Here is an 18,455-nt window from a genome sequence, read left to right as displayed (position 1 = left end):
TGGTTCTCTCCTTTGTCAGGGTATTAATTTACACGGGGCCTGCGATGGTTCCACTACGAACTTATCCTGCCACCTGCACGGTTCACCGGCAGCAGTGATTAAACCAATCTTTGGTCAACTTTCGAATGGGAGTTACATTATGTTGAATGATCACAGCTGCTGTGGCATGCTGCCAGGTATCCCATATCTAGTAACGGTTACATCCAGGGTCACTTGCTGTATGCAAGTCTTCTTTCCACAAATAGACAGTCAGGGAGTCGCCTTTATGGCCTTCACTGAATATCTCTTCTATACGAATTGATACTCTAAGCAGAATGAAAGCCATTCTTTTACAAAAAACTGTGCCTTTGACCTCTGCCAAAGAAACCTATGACCTCCAAGTCCCAAGGACTTCAGCAGAGATACATACCCTTTTGTATACAAACTGCCCTGTGCATTTCGCAGAAATGTTAGGTCATATCTTACACATTTTTTTTCACAGAAAGAGAGTGAGAGAAAAGGCAATCCAGTTGCACTCTCCCAAGAAAACTTTATTATCACTACAGGCAACTGTTGTTGAACTGTTATCCCCTATGGGTATACAGTTCTATCAAGAAGCCAGATGTCTTTATCACACGACCTCTAGGTATCTTGTCTATTCTTGTCCTCACTTAGTCGGGTGGAATATCAAAGATATTGAAGAAAACGCCTCACTCACTAATAGTGACATGCTTCATCATAGGCGTTTTCTCCACACCCAGATAAGGTGGTACTATCTGGGCGGACTCAACCAAAGATGTTTTTGGGAGTTCTTATATAAGATAATAACTGGTTAAGCAGGGAACCAGATGTTGTGATATATTAAAAATACCTACAGGTATACCTCATTCAACTATTTTATTATTGGGGTACTTGTGGTATCATTAAAATAGTGTACTGGGGTTCTTTTGAAAATAATTATTTCAAATGTACCCGCGGTTATAGTGCCAACATGTTTCGGCCCACGTTGCTAGCCCTTTCGGGTCTGGGGCCTTCGTCAGGGCTTTTGTTTTTCTGTTCCTTATTTTAAGGTCCCTGCCTTGTGTTTACGCATTTACTACATGCATACCAATCATGAGGCCTATTGCACTCACCTGGACTCTTGAACTCAATATCCAGTAGATTTTCTACAAGGTCAAGAAACGAAACGGATATAAACATATGCACACCGTTATATGTTTCTTCGTACTTTGGTATCCTTGTCATTGTTTTTTTCTATTTTCGTGCGATATCTATGTGAACACCCCAACTAAGTGCTCATTTATCTTTGGTGTTATTGCTCACATTTTTTCTCATCAGTTACTTTTCACTTTGTGATTTTCCAAACCCCACGCTGTGTTCATTAAAAAAACCTTTTTAAACTCTCAATTGTGAATCACCTTCCCACACGCATATGTGTAATTCTTTTCATCATTCACACGTGTGCTAATGTGTCTATTTTCACACTCTTCATGATACACTATTGTTGTGTTCGGGGGTTGCCCCACTCCCATGGTTTCACTGTCTCTTTAAAGTATATCATTTCAAACGATACCTTGTTAACCATTAATTTGTGTCTTTTTTCTCACCTACTGGTAGATGCTTATTAGCATCATGCAGGTCTCGTGTGTCCCAGTAGCGTCCTGTAGTCACACACTAAATACACAAATCATACAATTTTTAGAAACCCTTTTGTTTTTTTGGTCCAACTCATTTTTAATTTGCGACTAGCCCCGCAATATCTATTTGTTCATTCAGTTTTACAAACATTAGAAAAGCGTGGCATGAGCTTCAATTTCTCCACACCCCCGTAATACGATCCTTAATACATGCTGGCCGAAGTGTTGAATTTCGGGTCAGTTTTTCTCATCTACTGTGAGAGGTGTTTTGGCAAACACTCTGTCCTATCGCTCTCGCCCATCCTTATTTTAAAAAAACGGGTTTCTTTTAGGTACACCTAATCTAAACAACCTCCCCCTAACCGGGTGGTTTACATGTATAGGAAAAACTCGGGGTTCAGGTTGAAAAAAGACGAGAATAGTTTTTTACATGATTAGACCACCTCCCTCCGTCTCTGAACCGAGTAAGTTACAAAACTTAGTATAAACAAACGTGGGTTCGGACAGAGCATATCGAGAATAGTCTCGCCCTGGCTATGTTTCTATTTACATTTGGCAACCCTCGTCTCTGGATATAACGACTTACTTCGTCAAGGATCAGCCACCGCTTGTGTACCTACTCGACACACCGCCTGCCGTCGAGGAAGTAACGGTTGTTTTGGCGTCTTAAATAATCACTTTGTTTATCTCGTTGTGTCCTTCTGCACAACGCGTCGTTCTCTCTATGATTATTTTTGCATTTCCGATCGGTGAAGTGTTACTTAGCTTCCGGTTCTAAGAGATTTCTGGGTAATGTGGTCCACTAGTTTTTTTCGAATCGCAACCTTATTTTCATAGTTCTGGTTTGTTTAAAAAGCCCCTTTCCTCAATATTTGTTGAAGATTATTGCAAAAAAACAAGATATTCGTATTTGATAGTTGTTTCCTTAACGTATTATATAATTTTACTTCATTTGGCTGTTGATTATTTATTTCTAAATGTGATGAATTATTGTTATGAGATGTTAATACACTTGCGTCACTAATATGTCAACACCCTTTATGACCTCTTATTTGCGTTTAGGTCTTTGTTTCTTATGCTTATTAGACTCACGGCTGGCGCCTGTTAGTGTGGTACCATTTTCGCCCTAATTTTTGGCTGTGTTATATTCTCATTTGTATTAGACTAAATGTACAATGACCTTTAGATTTATTGAGAATCTGTAATGCAAACCATGTTATATCAGTTCCTCCTCTCACGTCAGAGTAGTCCACGGAATCTCTTCGTTGAGGCCTTTTGTTGTACTTGATAAACGATAAATCCACCTCTGCTCGAGTTTCAGGAGTTGTTTTTCAGTGCAACTGTTAGGTAGATGTTCGATCACTGTCCATACAAAGTCATTTTCGGTGTGATTTTTTTTCTAAAAATGACGCATCATTTTGGTAATTGTCTTTCCACATCTGAATGTGCTTCGGTGTTAGTTTATTCTGATTTTTACTTTTCGGGAGGTCATTCCTATATACCTCATGTTGCAACTACACGTCATCAAGTATACCACATTTTGGCTATTGCAATTGCTAAAACTTCGCTGTTCCCAGGGAGTTTTTAGGCCCACGTTGATCTCCTGTCGTCCCTCTGTAAGTGCCACCATCAATGCACCGCCAGAGTTTGCAAGGTCTGACACTCATTCAAAATTCCACGCCATAGGTAGCACTCAGCATTGTGAGGCCAGAGCATATGTCTCCTATTTTGCATGGCATAGATGGGCTGCCATTTGAGAAGAGGATTTAATTGTAAGGCATCAACGCTATAGCAAAATGTCATCTATGGCTCTCAGCACCTGCAGGCTTGCGAGCAGACTGGAGATTTACAATCCATTCAGAGGATGCAAAACACCCCCTCCATGACTGATTTCAAACAGTTACGAAAACATTATAAATGATGCTGATAATGGTGACCTCTCCAGGGTGCGCAGATAGTAAAGTCTCCATTGATATGTTAAAGTTGTTTAATAAAATTAGCAATGACTGTCCTAGGGAAGTTCTTTCAACAAAAACATACTCACAAAATGCATTCATGATGTGCTTTAGGGTGCTGCAAATGTGAAATCTGGACATGAACTGGTGGTAATGAGGGCCCAGCTTCAAGAAAAGTGCAATTGTGGTTTTCAAATTTTTTAAATCAGCCGAGTTACATGTAAATGTTTGCTAAGTACTGCTATGTGTTATACAAGCCAAAGAACATGAGCCTGTTTTGACTTTTACTTGTGTCTGCTGTCTATTTATTTACTTTCACATTATTGAACCTACTCTGATCTGACCTACTCTATTATGTCTATAAAACTGACCTTTTGTCCTGAATTTTGACCCTTTGTCCTGAATGTTTAGAGCCATTCTCCAGAATGTGTGTAGGATGACCGCCTGGAATGGGGGCAAAGGCTTTAGTAGATTTTTCAACATATGCACTTTTTTTTATAGTAGTATAATACCATCAACAACATTTTACACAGCACTTTGAAAAAATATGTACATAGCTCTGCCTATAGCCACATCTTTGGTCCGGAACTGGGTCAAAACTCAAATTCAATTGAAACTCACGTACTGCAAATATATAGCAAAAATTAACTTAAGTGGCAGATCATAACTGAGAAAACATTGGCCTACAAAAAAATGTAGAACTTCAGAAATCTAATCATTTTTGAAGTTGCACGTCAACATGTCCTAATTAACCTTTCCTTAGAAATCTGTGCTGTTTTTATGAAACTATAAATGTACACACCCATAAACAACTCGGAGACAGTTTCTAAGGACACATTCACTGAAACCCATCAGAATTAAACAGAGATATAGTAAAATGTATCGACTAATTAAATCAGATACAAAATGAACAGTTTTGAAGTTTTCCTTCACCCTTATAAATTCACCAAATTCCCTCCAAATAAATATTGAAACTCCTTAGTCTAGAAATACCTATTCATGGTTGCAAGTCTCTTTTGCATTCCAAATGCTTTAGTTAAATGCCCACTGTGCAATTATGCATTTGTTTACATTTCAGGTTTTAATTCATCTTGCATTCAGTAAGAGTATATCATTTTTCCATGATATATTTCTCTATGTCTTTTCCATGCAACATGTGACTCTAGTATATTGCATATTATGAAATGAGTCCTCTGTAGGTGTCTGGCTAAGTTCTGGTTGTAGTTGAGTGTATATGATGGTGCACCATTGAGAGCTCTGGAGTTGAAGCTGAAAGCAGTGAGAGTCTCTCACAGTGTCTGTTGGTGGGTCATAAAGGTGGTCAAGCCACGTGCTCGTCCAATCATTTGCCTCTGTACAGAGTGCATAGAACAATATTAAACCCTTCCATTAAGGTAACCCATGTCAGTGATACAGTCCCTGGTTACATTTCACAATTAAATGGAATTCATCTTGCATTCCCTAAGAGGATACACTTTTTCTAGATGTTGCATTTCGGAAGTTTTCTCATGCAAAAGGTTTCTATTGTATAGTGCCTGTACCTTTAACTGAGTTGGCTCCAGGTGTCTGGTTATGGGTAGTTGTAAATGACTGGGCACGATTGAAAGTGCTGGTGCTGAGGTTGAAGCAGAGACAGTTTCTCACAGGGACAGTCGGTGGGCGCGAGCAGTCTGCGAGGCCACATCTAAGGACTGGGTGGGCGCGGCTGTACAATATGGCATGGTGGATAGATACGGGTGCAAGCTACACTGAATAGATAGACAGGAAGACAGAGAGGGTTAGGTAGTTTGATACTTGTGGAAAACACTGCAGCTGCTTTTGTTACAGGGGGCCGATATGCTGCAAAACCACCCCAGTAACAAAAAACGCCCCCCTCCAGGGGTCCAAAAGCGGCCCCCACCCTGGCGGCCCACCAGGGAAATGCCCGGTGCCCGCTTCAGCCAGTCCAGCCCTACTGCCACCATCTGAACACCCAAGAGGGAGTCTTAGGGATAAAAGTTCCTGCTACAGCTCTCCTCTGCCCTAATAATGTACAGCACCTTACTGCTTTAGACCTCGATATGATGGATACCTTATGCCAGTCCGGACTTTATACCCAACACATTTTTGCATGCCGAGGGTTGTAGGGCAAGGTCTTTTTAACAATGGGGCACAACTCTGACAAGGTGGACAAAAAGGTGACAAAAGCTTGGTCATCAAGCTACCACGCATTTTGCCAATGATTTTATATTCTAATGTGCTAAGAACACATATCTCAGAATTACGTGACGATTATCACCAGCCAGAAGCTAGCGTCATGTACACTGTCGCACATTCCACCTGTAGCAAACTACTTCCTGTACTGGGTCATTAGCCCTGACTTAGCATTCATGTGTGAATGGGAGGACCACAAATTCTAGTTTACAGGTAGCGACTACTTTGCAGCACTGTCCCGTAAAAAGAAATGTCAAAATCCACCATTATGCATCCAAGACCTGACAGTATCACAGATATGACTGTGGTTTCACTGGAAAGTCAAAAGCAATCTGGACGCACATCTACAGCCTGAATTATTTGGATGACTCAATAAAAGTAGTGACCTGTGCTTCATACATAGGATGTGTAAGAAATGAAAGCAATCCTATTAATGCAGTTTTGAAGAAGGAAACTGCTAATCTCCACCAACCCACTAGATGGTCCTTTAAACAATTTGATGGGGCGGGGCTAACTAGCAACTACACAGGAAGGAAGCAAGGGATAGCAGTGCACTTCTTCTCAAAACAGAGACTCAAATGCAACAATTCTATTTCAAAATAGACAACATGCTCTGTACAGCTACTGAAAAATGCTTTTTATGCTTGCATGGAATGTCCTCAGCATTAGCTTCTTGAGCGAGAGGAGGATCTCAGTCCCTGCTAACTGGACAACATCGGTTTCACAGGTTAGGTGTGAAGTTCCTAGGCTTTACGCTTTTTAGGGTGCGACAGTTGTCAAGCGGTTACTCTACTAGTACAACCTTTTTACCCAATGGTTGAATTAAAAATTTGCGAACATTCGTGACAAGAATTTTCAATTCTATTAAGGACAACGGAGGCGAGGATTATGCTTCTCAATTCTTTGCTTTATTACAATAGCAGCCAATAAAAAAAACATCTTTTTTTATTCCATAAAACTACAAATCCCATGAGTCTCATGTACTATACTACCATAGAGACTATCCCTATATAAGGCCCAACTGAGGCAAACACCTCCTCTTTCTTTGCGTGACTGTTAACTGTTAAGTCCAATACTTTCAACAAAACTACTTTATCTTGAACTGAGTCCGTGAAACACAAACTTTCATTAGAACCAAACATCCGAGGACCAACGGGCGAACTTCGGCTCCGAGGAATGAGCTCCTGATGTCCAATGCAGGCGAACGAGCTCCACACCGTGAAGGGGAAAAAGCTATTCCCAACGATATCCTTAACAGAAGGGACTTCTCACTTGCCACTGGAATCTGAAACAAAGAGAAAGTCCCGTAATAACGGTAATCCCAAAACCATGTTCCAACCTCAAATCTTACAACAAGGGGGGGGGAGAAACAAGGAATCAAATATATAATGCAGTCAAAATGTAATCTTGATGTACATATACATTCATGTAACAACATAAGTTCTGGGTGGGATAATCCTCGCCTCCGTTGTCCTTAATAGAATTGAAAATTCTGGTCACGAATGTCCGCAAATTTTTAATTCTATGTCAGGACCCGAGGCTCCGATTATGCTTGTTTAAAGCTTAGCCACCACCACTGATGCAACATCTACTATAGGTTTGTAATAGAACGATTTAAAAGTAGATTCATTTGACCAATTCGCAGTATTCATGATGTCGGTTAGGCTTACACCTAAGAAAAAGGACTTAGACGCCATTGCGCCACGAACAGAATGAGCACTGAACCTGGACACATCAATGCCCGCTTCATTCATAAGCCAACGCACCAATCTCGCCAAAGTAGCTGAAGATACTGGGCGAAAGGGTTTTTGCAATGCAATAAACAGTTGACCTTGCATGTCAGAACGGAAATTAGATGTACTCACCTCGTACGCCTTTACACATTGCACCACACATAAATTGGGATTATCCGGAAAAGCCGGATAAGACACCGAAGTGGAGTTACTTTTGGTACGTCTGGAAATAGTAAAAGTCACCCCTTCCGGGGGAGAACCGACGACCTGCGAGGTCCAAAGCCCGAATATCAGAAACTCTCTTGCAAGAGACCAGACACAATAACATTGTCAGCTTGGCTGAAAGCTGTTTCCGCAACAGGTGATCGTTAGTCGGCCAAGATTCCAGAAATCGGAGCACCACCGTAACGTCCCACAAAAAGGAGTACTTCGGACACGGAGGTCTGACCATCCGGATGCCTCTAAGTAATTTACAAACCAGAGGGTGTTCTCCCACCGGCTTGCCTTCTAACTGAGCATGCCCAGCCGAGATAGCAGATTGGAAATTGTTTACGGTTCTATACGCAAAGCCCGATGATGCCAAAGAAGCAAGGAAATTCATGACCATGGAGACATTAGCTGTAGTGGGATCGACGTGCCGTTGAACACACCAGCTACACCACTTGCTCCATGCTGATGAATACCGCTTATGGGTATTATCTGACCATGCTTGCTTGATGAAAGCAGAAGCGTCTGACGAAAGGCCTGGGACCTGCCATCGGTCCCTGAAACTCGCCACGCTACAAGTGGTAGCTGACCTGCGTCCACTAATCCACTAATGGATGAGGGACCTTGAAAGGGTCCAGCAACAGGTTCCATCTCTGGGGGAGGAGAATTGGTACAGCACAAGACATTTCCAGGGCTATCGGGAACCATGCTTGGGCTTTCCACAAAGGTGTAACCAACACCAACTCTGTCTGTTGGTGTCTGGCCTGGGCCAGGACCCTGGTTATCATGACAAAAGGCGGGAAGGCATAAAAAAGGACTGGAGGCTAGGTCTGAAGAAATGCATCGGAGGCCTGAGCCTCCGGGTCCGGGCGCCAGCTGTAAAAATCCGGGAGTTGTTTGTTCAGTCGTGACGCAAAAAAGTCCAACTGGCAAGGTCCCATAATAGGTTCAGCATTCGGAAGACTCGAAGGTGTAGTCGCCAATCGCTGTAGTCCCGTAGGTAATGGGAGTGCCAATCGGCCACTTCGTTCTTTCGTCCCGGCAGGTATTCCGCCACTACTGATAGATTGTACTGAAGGCAGTAGTGCCAAGAATCCTTGGCAATTTCCGCCAGGATGCGGTATCTCGTACCACCAAGTTTGTTCACGTACCGGACCACTGATATATTGTCCATTCTCAGGAGAATGTAACAATTCGTCTTCTGTGGGGAGAGGCTGCGAATCGCGAAAGAGCCCGCCAGCAACTCCAGGCAATTGATATGAGGGAGAGCTCCTCCGGAGACCATCGTCCCCCCGTCGAGATCGGACCGCAGCGGGCTCCCCAGCCCCAGCGGCTGGCGTCCGATTCGATCACTACTTCCAGTTTGGAACCGAATATGGCTCTTCCATTCTACGATTCCATGTGGTCGAGCCACCACAACATTTCCAACCTTGTTTCCTCTGAAAGAGGGATCTGTTTGGCATAGCTGAGGCCTTTGCGGAGATGTTGAATCTTTAAACGTTGAAGAGCACGGTAGTGAAGGGGGCCTGGAAAGATGGCCTGGATCAAGGAGGCCAGCAAGCCCACTACCCGGGCTATGGATCTCAAGGACACAGTCTGCTTGCTCACTATCGATCTCAATTCTTTCTTGATCATTCTGATCTTGGACGTGGGCAGCAGAATCTGGCAGCTGCGAGAGTCCACCTGAAAACTCAGAAACTCTATAGATTGTGTGGGCACCAGAAAGGACTTCTGAGGGTTCACAATGAAACCCAGGGTTTGCAGCAGGTGAATGGACCATTCGAGATGCGTCGTCACCAAACGAGGACATTGCGCCATGATAATGACGTCGTCCAGATAAACGATTAGCCTCACTCCCCGCGAGCGCAAAGACTCCATCACCGGCCGAAGGAGTTTCGTGAAGCACCATGGTGCTGACGAAAGTCCGAAGGGAAGAACCGTGTACTCGTAATAGACGCCTTGCCAGAGAAATTGAAGAAAACGGCAGTGTGGTGCGTAGATGGGCACGGCCATGTAGGCGTCCTTTAGGTCCAGCCGGACCATCCAATCGCCTTCTTGCAGCAGATCGCGCAGTAGGTGGACGCTCTCCATTTTGAAATGGCGGTAAACGAACCAGCCATTTAATTCCTTGATGTTCAGTACCAACCTGGACACGCCCCCTTTCTTCTCGACAAGGAACACATTCCTGAGAAAACCGAGGATGGAATTGAGACTTGACTATTGCCCCCTTCCATAAGAGGGATTGTACTTCTTCCGAAATAAAATTCTGATCGAGTTGGGAAAAATGTATGGGAGGAGGAGGGGCACGCTGGATGGGGGTGTTGTACATTTCCAATTTGTAACCCTGTACCGTTTCTAGGATCCCGGGATCTTGCGAGAGCGTTTGCCAAGCTTGAAGGAAATACTGAATGCGACCCCCCCAACTTCACCTCTGAACAAAGGATAAGTCTCACCTGCTGATCCGGAATCTTGGTGGTTTCCTTTGTTCCCACCGAACCTGCCTCTGCAGAAGCGGTTCCGCGTCCATTGGGAGGGGTAGAAATTAGAGTTTCCTGAAGAGTTATCCTGGTAACCTCCTCTGTGGTGTTGTTGACCACACGGGGCGTCTTGAGTGTGACCTCGGCCGAGCGACCACCCTCGATTTCGTCCGGCCCTGGCGAAAACCGGTCGAAAGGCACGTCGTAGAGATTCTTGCGCCTTATCTAGGCCACTGAAAGTGGCCACGAATTTGGCGAGTTCTTTCAGAAAGGGTTGCCCAAAGAGGAGACCGTGGACTACTGGGCCTGCCTCCGAGGAAGATAAGTGCCAGTTTAGGGTCCAGTTTGAGGAGGATAGACATCCTCCTCTCGCTAGACATGGCTCAGTTGGAATTGCCTAACAGACACACAGCACGTTGCGCCCAACCAATGAGGTCGTCGGGATCCACCGGAGATCCGGACTACTTTGCCTGGAGACCCATCTCGAGAATCTTGGCCAAAGACCCTGAAAGATCTAGGAGTTTATCCTGGCATGACCGCCAGGCGCGGTCAATGCCCTTTTTTGGGTCCTTTGAGTATTTTTTAAGGTATGTCAGCATGGTCGGATCCACTTCAGGGGTCTCCGCCACGCGAGCTGCCAGGTCAGGTCTCGGGCATTCAGACTTAAGTCGCGCCCTGACGTCCTTGTCGAAGGGGCGTCGGAGGTTCTGACTGAAGATAGTCCACCACTTCTTGCAAGGGCATCCATGCCGTAGAATTGGGATGAATGTCTGTCGGGTCGAAGGTAAGATATTTAGGTGGTGGAGTAGGCTCCACATGATGTTCCTTTCTGGTCTTTCTTGCTGATTGAGCGAATTCCTCCTGATCGGACTCGCCGTCAGCCGAGGAATCTCCGTTTGTTCTGTTTGCGCCAGATAGGCATGGTCATTCACTAGAGCCCTGGACAACCGAGCGAAGTCCCCCGAGTGAGGATTAGTATTCTACTTTCCTGTTGGTTTGGGATGGGTATTTGCAGCTGGGAGCCAGCCCTGCTGCAGCGCATAATTGTTAAGATGCTGCTTATGGGGTGCAATCGCCCTCACAAACGCTGAGCTCACTGATTGCTGCACTCCAGCATCCAGGCCTCCACGAGGTCTTGCTCGAATGAGCCCGAAGGCTCGGAATCAAAATACTCCTCCTCATAACAATAATCAGCCATGGTGCAAGCGGTAGCTGTCGCCCCAGAGCACAACCGATGGTGCATAGGCAGGAGCAAATAGGGGGGAGAGGAACAACCCCAGGCAGGCCAGGCAATCAAACTTCAATCAAAGATGGTAAATAGTGGAGGGAGGGCCTGCCAACCTCTCTAGGCAGAGCCTATGTAACTATTTTCCAGCCCTCAGCAAAACCAGAGCGTCGGGCGTCAGCGGGGCTAAAATACGGGCTTTTTTTTGTTTGAAATACGAGCGTTTCACGCTCTGAACGAACTCCAATCGTAAATAAACCGTAATAATGGCCGCCGCACATGCGTGGTATCGGCCGCCCGTAGAGAAAGAAAGAGGATGAGCGCGAACACAGACACGCCGTCCTCAGCCCCCAAGAACTCCCACTCCACTCTTTGAAGGCCATGGGCGCAGAGCACCTGGCCGGGGAGGCCGAAGCGCTCCCTGATTGCCGCACACACGTGCGAGCTAACGGCAATGCGGTAAGCTGGCTGCGCGAAGCACGTGCGAAAGCAAAGGAGCGCCAGCGATCCCCCTCAGTAATACAGACTACAACAGCATAGCAAACAATACAAACGAACACTAGCGATCAAGTAATCAGCTTGGCCAGCGCGGACCAAGCGCACCACAGAAACCAAATTGTTAAACCTGTAAAGGCATCAAACATAAGCAGTGCACTCAAGAAACCCATACACCACAATCGTATGAAAAAGCAGTAAGGGAGAGGCACTTAACTGGCTGCGGAGCAGCAAAGAAAGAGGAGGTGTTTGCCTCAGTTGGGCCTTATATAGGGATAGTCTCTATGGTAGTATAGTACATGAGACTCATGGGATTTGTAGTTTTATGGAATAAAATAGATGGTTTTTTATTGGCTGCTATTGTAATAAAGCAAAGAAATGAGAAGCATAATCGAAGCCTCCGGTCCTGACATAGAATTCTGGGACTCGTACGTTCGCTTTCAAATTGCACGTTGAGGCTGAAAAAAATCCAGCATATAAAATACAGTTACTTGAAATGCCAGGATTGGGCAACGGTGCTATACACGATACTAGACTATTTTGTATGGATGCATAATCCGTCGAATAAATCAACGCGGTTCATGGAATTCCGGCAACTGCTGTGAAAAGCACGCCTACGAGTGGCAGTGTTCTGCAACAAAAGAAATGAATAAATTGCGTGGACGTCGAACTTTTTTGGCATCACCCTCTTTTAAGGAACAGTGTACCGACTACCATTAAAATGTAAGGACCAAGCTCCCAAAACCCTTCAACCCACCCCTCAACACCCTTAACATAAATACCTCTGGCCATTATAGTTTAGCGCTAGCAGTAGACGTGGGTAACCAGCCAAGGAAGTTGTTAATCAAAGCTGAACAGAAAGTAAAGTGATGCGGTCCCTTTAAATGTACTAAACGCAAGCTGCAACTCTATTCTTCAATAGACTGGCTATATTAGTTATCATTGGCTGTTGCCTCTGCCATTCAAGATTATGTAAAAATGTGATTGGTTCTTGGCACGGATTAATTTCACCTCTCTATAAGGTTAATGCCCTCCGGGTCTCGCTAGCCCTTTAGCTCTCCGCATGCCTTTTCAAATCTTCTTTTCCCTTTCTTATTGGTTGTTGGTGAAGAAACATACAACAACAGACTCGGCTGCCATGGTTGAAGAAGGACGTCTCTGACTAGTGAGACATTAAGGAAATACCTATGCAGCATATGGAAATAAGTTGCAATAGCTATAAACTTTGACAAAGCTAGAGGCTTTGGCTTTTGTAGGGTGTGCGTTGACTCAGGCTCCACGTCAGGATGGAGACGTGGTATAGGATGTCCATGTTAAGAGCGTAGATAATCCAACACATGGGAACAGAGATGTGAGAACTATATAAGCAGTGACGGGTGGGAAGTGATGGGGGGACACCACCACACAGGAGTTTAAGTGATTTGCTAGCAGCGACAGGAGCGGACATAAGCAGGAAAAGCGGCGATGGGAAGGAGGTGGTGGGGATGCGGCACCACGAGCCGAGGCAAACAGAAAAGTGCAAAAAAGTGAACTTACTGTGCACAAAAAGGTAGGAGGGGGGTCCAAGGGAAGTTTAAAGACCATCAAGGATTGGTTCCCCAAACAATTAATAATAACCACTGAAAAATCCTTGGGTCTAAGTTGCCAAATGGAGAAAGAAACTGAAGATATCTTCATGATGCTTGTGGGGGAATCCCTTTGTTAGGACGAAATCCCTCACCCACCGAGGGTGGCATGCTTCATCATTGGGATTCTCCTCATGACGGGAAAACCTAGTCCCGCTACGGGCTACGACCCCCTCTCTGAGAGGAAGGAGCTCAGGGATGTTTTGTCCCTAATTGTTAGGATATGCTAAATCCTGCAATGAGAAGAAAGAAATCTGGTTGGGTAGAGGGAGTAGTGCAAAAAAATATATAAACTGTGGGGGTAGTGATATTAAAACTAGCTAACAGGAGCGGCAGAAATGACTTTGACTCGTTCCTGGTGCCAGGATTAAAAGCAGAGCACAGACAGTGATAATTTATAACTGCAAGTATCAGACCAAAACAGGTCTACATGTTTCAGCCTTTGAGACCCAGAAAGGTGTCGCAGCTTTTGTCAGGACCTAATTATGCTACTGCTTGACAAAATGTGAAGACTGATTGTAAGAAAGTGGCTCTGTATATACTGTTCCCAAATAGATACAGTGTGCACAGAGTCCACAGTCCCCAGAGGTTTGGGAGAGGCTATAGTTAGATATAACCTTACTCTCTAAAGTGGCAGCTTGGTCGAGCAGTAAGGCAGTATCAGAGGACAGTGTAAAGCATTTGTTGTACACACTCAGTCAGCAAATGGTCTTACTCAAGAACTGAACTCCAGGCCAATGGTTTTTGTATAAAAAAAAATAGTTATTTTATTTTAGAATCATCAATGGGTATCAAAATATACTTTCTCAGGATGAGATGCTTTAGATAAATACTTTTCAATAGGCAATAGACTTTTGAATATAATAGTTACAGTGGTTGCAATAGGCAACACAATTTCAAACACAATAATACATTGAGCTCAATGGGAATTTCTAGTTAAATGCAATTAGTTACTTTAAGGATTACTTTTCTAACCACAGGACTGGATCCTGGATTCAGTCCTGGGACATTTCCTGTAAACAATTGAGTAAAAGCGTTTGTTACAGTTGTGATTTTTAAGCAATACGTTTGTATTTTAAAAGTTGGCACATAGAATCACCAATGTTATCCTATGGGAGGAAATTCACTTAGCAGGTAAGTGGGGTTTTTGTTACTTTTTCTAACTCAGTGTTGGATCCTGGATCCAGCACTGGGGCATCTCCTGTAAACAGTTGAAAGAATGAGTTTTTGTCATACAGGCGATTTTTAACGAATATTTGTAAGTTTGCAAAATCGACACAGCAAAAACCAGGTAATGTTATCCTACGAAAGGAAATTCAAATTACAGGTAAAGTAGGTTCTTGTTACTTTTGTGATCCAGTGCTGGGCTCCTAGGTTCAGCACTTGGGACATCTATCTAAAACAGGTAAGCAATTACGTTTTCACAGTTGGTGCGATCTTAAAAGAACATTTGTAGTTTGCAGAAATCGACACTTAGAAGAAATTTCGCAGAAAAACAGTCAATGGTTTCCGATGGAAGAAAATTGGGTTAGCGGTAAGTATGGTTGTAATTACTTATCAGGGTCAGTGCTGGGCACCAAGATCCAGCACTGGGATCTCTCCTGATAGCAGGTGAGTATTTTCGTGTTCGTAACTCGGTTGATTTTAGGTGAATATTTTAAAGTTTAGAAACTTCACACTTAAAAGAATTTCCAAGTGAAACCAGTCAATGTTACCCTATGGAAGAAAAGAGAGTTGTCAGCTTTTGGGTAAGTACTCGACTGGCAGAGTTAAGGTTCTGGGCATAGACTCCGGGATCTCCCAGGGTCAGATAAGTACAGTTGTTACACCCTCAGCGGCACAGGGGCAGCTGGGTGCAGAGTGAGTTAGGCCCAATGTTAACCTATGAGAGAAAGGGGGCCTTTGGTTGGTGGCTGCTGGCTAGCAGGCCACGTGGCTGTGGGAGCTGGGCTTCTGGTCACTTGCTCAGGGCAAAAGGGTAAGTAGATTAGAGTAGAGGTTGCACTGCCAGGGGCACTCGGACGGCTGGGTGCAGGGGGCTTTTGAGCCGTCGGGCGCTCAATGGATTGCAATGGAGAAGCTCAAGAACGAACAAAGGCTGCAAGCTCGGTGACGAAGATTCTTCAGGTGCGACCACCACTTCGAGAGGTAAGTTGGGTAGTTGGAGGATAGGTAGGCACCCAGGAGTTGGGCACAGGGGGCCGCAGGGCGCCGGGTGCAGGGGTGCCTTTTGATGTCGGGAAATCTTACCCTGTGCTGGTAGCGGTTGGAGGGGTCCCTGGTTCTGAGGCTGCAGGTGTCGTCAGGAGCGTCAAGGTGGGCCCTTGGGTGCTAGATTCGGGGTCACATTCGCCGGGGGGACGTCCTCTAGGTCTTTGTCGACTCCGGCACAGGCCAGGCTTGGCGGGTGCAGAGTGCGCAGGGTTCGCGGTTCCTGGTTGATGCCAGGGGTCAGTTACTTGCTTTGAGCAGTACCACTGCTCGTGGGAGTTCCAGGTAGTCAGAGTCACAAGGCAGTCAGGTCCTTTTGAGGTTGCTGACCACTGGAGATGCCGGGGTTTAGCAGGAGCAGGTTCGAGGGACGACAGGCCGGTAGGGCTGGGGCCAACGCAGTTGGTGTCTTCCTCTTGTTAGCAGCTGCACGGCAGGTCTTCTTGTTCCATGTTCTTCTTTCTTGTATCGGAATATGGATCTGAGGAAGAAAGGTTCAGGGTGCCCCTAAATACTAAATTTAGGGGCGAAACAGGTAGGTAAAGGGCAGGGACCACTAGGTCCGTGCCCTGGGGTGGGTACACCCCCTATCCTGCCACTCTCCTGTGGGAGGGGGGCAGTAGCCTAGTCCTGATTGGGCAGGGCTTCACATCTTCAAGATGGCGAGAGCCCGGAGATGTGCTTCCCCACCTGAGGGGTGGGGTTGACAGAGGCTGGCACACCCCCTTTCTTTCCTTTGGGTTTCCGGCCAGTCTTCTCGCCAGAGTGCGGGTCAGAACCGGTAGGGGCCAGTTGCTGAGTACAGCAAGTGGTCTGGAGTAGCTCACAAAGGTGGCATGCCTTTGAAGCATCCCCTGCCCATCCTGGGGGAGGAGACCTAGCACCTCGCCCAGGATGTGCATTGTTGCAGGCCCAGGAGAGCAGATGGCTCTCTACCCAGGGGTCCAGCAACATGTCTGCTGTGTAGCAGCCTACGCAGCCCCTCAGACAAGACGTGGATTGTAGGTTAGGCTCAGGGGGGCATCTCTAAGATGCCCTCTGTTGTGCATTGTACATTAAATCCCACACTGGCATCAGTGCGGGTTTAATGTGCTGAGAAGTTTGATACCAAACTTCAGTCTTCAGTGGAGCCATCATGGTGGTGTGGAGTTCGTGTTGACGATCTCCCAGCACCATATACTCTTAAATGGCAGCACGGCACTTACAGTGCCCAGGAATGGACCTGGGCACTGTAGGGGCACAGGGCTCATGCACCTGTACCCACACCACTGGCATAGGGCACCCAGCTAGAGAGGTGGCTGATGTATGCCAGGGCAGTGTGTGTTGTGGGCATGGCACACAGGGATGTGTGCCATGTCGACTCTGTTTTGTTCTGTACCCAGACACTCAGCCTGCAAGGGCAGTGTGTGTGTGTCAGGGTACAGGACCTCTAAGGGTGGCACAATAAATGCTGCAGCCCTTAGGGGCCTTCCCTGGTCACAAGGCCCTGGGTACCTAGTGTACCATTTACCAGGGGCTGACATGTGGCCAGAGATGCCAATTGGGTTTAGGTTTCAGCACAGTTTTAGGGAAGGAACATAGGCCCTGGGTACCTGATTGGCAGGAGCACAGGGCACACTCAGTCAAAGTACATTCAGCAATTCAGCAAAAAGTGGGGGCATACCATGCAAGAAAGATGGCACTTTCTCACACTGATAAATAATAAAGATGAATATAGTACCAGTAATCCTACTGATTTCATGGATGATTTACTGGTCAAACCCGTGTTGTACGCATAAGAGGCCTCACCTCAACCTGGCTACAGCTCAGGGAAGGGGCACTGCTCTTTCCGTCGGTACTCCGACAATCATAAATCTGCAACGGTCGGTCTGGCAACTTAGACCCAAGGGTTTTCAAGTGGGTATTATAAATTTGAAAAGTGAACTGATCCATATAACAGGGTCAGTCTCCAGGGTGGGAAAAAAACAACCAAAAGGGGTACAAATCTAAACTATTCACAAAAGAAACCAAAGGAATTTTGAAAGGCAGACCAGGAAACAAACAAAAAGCGATGGGTGTGCTGAAAGCCCACAGAGTATATACGGCATGTCTAAAGAGACAGCGCATGCTCTGTCTAGGCTCGACCTAAAAACTAAGTATGGCAAAAAGGGGGAGGGAAGGGTACAAACACTTCACCTGCCTAACGAAACCATAGCATACCTCTGACTGCTACCTCAAACTGTACCAATTGGCACTTTGTCCCTCCTTCACTACTAGCTGGCCAATCCAGGATCCACTGAGTCCTGGATTGTCCCATCGGCCAAAGCATCCCAGAGGGGGGATGCCTTACAGGCTGCACGACCCCCAGTGCTCCATCGGCCAATATGGGACAATAATAGAACACTGTATCAGAGTAATAGTCAGTTTATTAGGACAGGCAAGCAGTTTTTTAAACATTACATCAAAATTGAATAATCCTTGCCTCACTAATACATCAAATAAACTGTCACCCACCCCCCTTAAGCCTCCCCAACATTAGGCAACCCCCGAAGTTGCAAAAATTCCCCATTTCACAGCACTCCTTTCTTCTCACTCATCATCCTTCAGCACCTGACCCCAGCTGCTCCTATCCACTCCCTGTTCCAAGGGCCCCCCAAGCAAGTCTCCAAACCCTTTTGAGCTCAGTGACTGATCCTTGAGCCTGCCTGCTACTCAGGAAACCCTATTGAAGGCGTTTTC

The 18,455-nt window shown here is 45.7% G+C and overlaps 1 protein-coding gene across 4 annotated transcripts in view; it reads right to left on the bottom strand.

The window, feature by feature from the left end:
* LOC146776191 (geranylgeranyl pyrophosphate synthase) overlaps positions 1–18,455 on the bottom strand; it is a 306,512-nt gene that overhangs the window by 108,573 nt on the left and 179,484 nt on the right. The window contains exon 1 of one of the 4 annotated variants that reach the window (XM_085639868.1): positions 2,203–2,328. The exons of 2 other annotated variants lie outside the window; for them this stretch is intronic. Coding sequence is in view for 1 of the 2 variants with exons in the window: in XM_085639870.1 (XP_085495996.1) it covers positions 6,852–7,049 (198 nt within the window). In the remaining variant the exon portion in view is untranslated. Of the gene's footprint in view, positions 1–2,202; positions 2,329–6,656; positions 7,050–18,455 lie in introns of those variants that run through there. One more of the 4 variants, XM_085639870.1, reaches the window with a different exon arrangement.

Source organism: Triturus cristatus, chromosome 12, assembly GCF_964204655.1.
Source record: "Triturus cristatus chromosome 12, aTriCri1.1, whole genome shotgun sequence".
Taxonomy (NCBI): domain Eukaryota; kingdom Metazoa; phylum Chordata; class Amphibia; order Caudata; family Salamandridae; genus Triturus; species Triturus cristatus.
The sequence above is the reverse complement of the archived record's forward strand: the minus strand, read 5'-3'. Positions and strand labels throughout refer to the sequence as shown.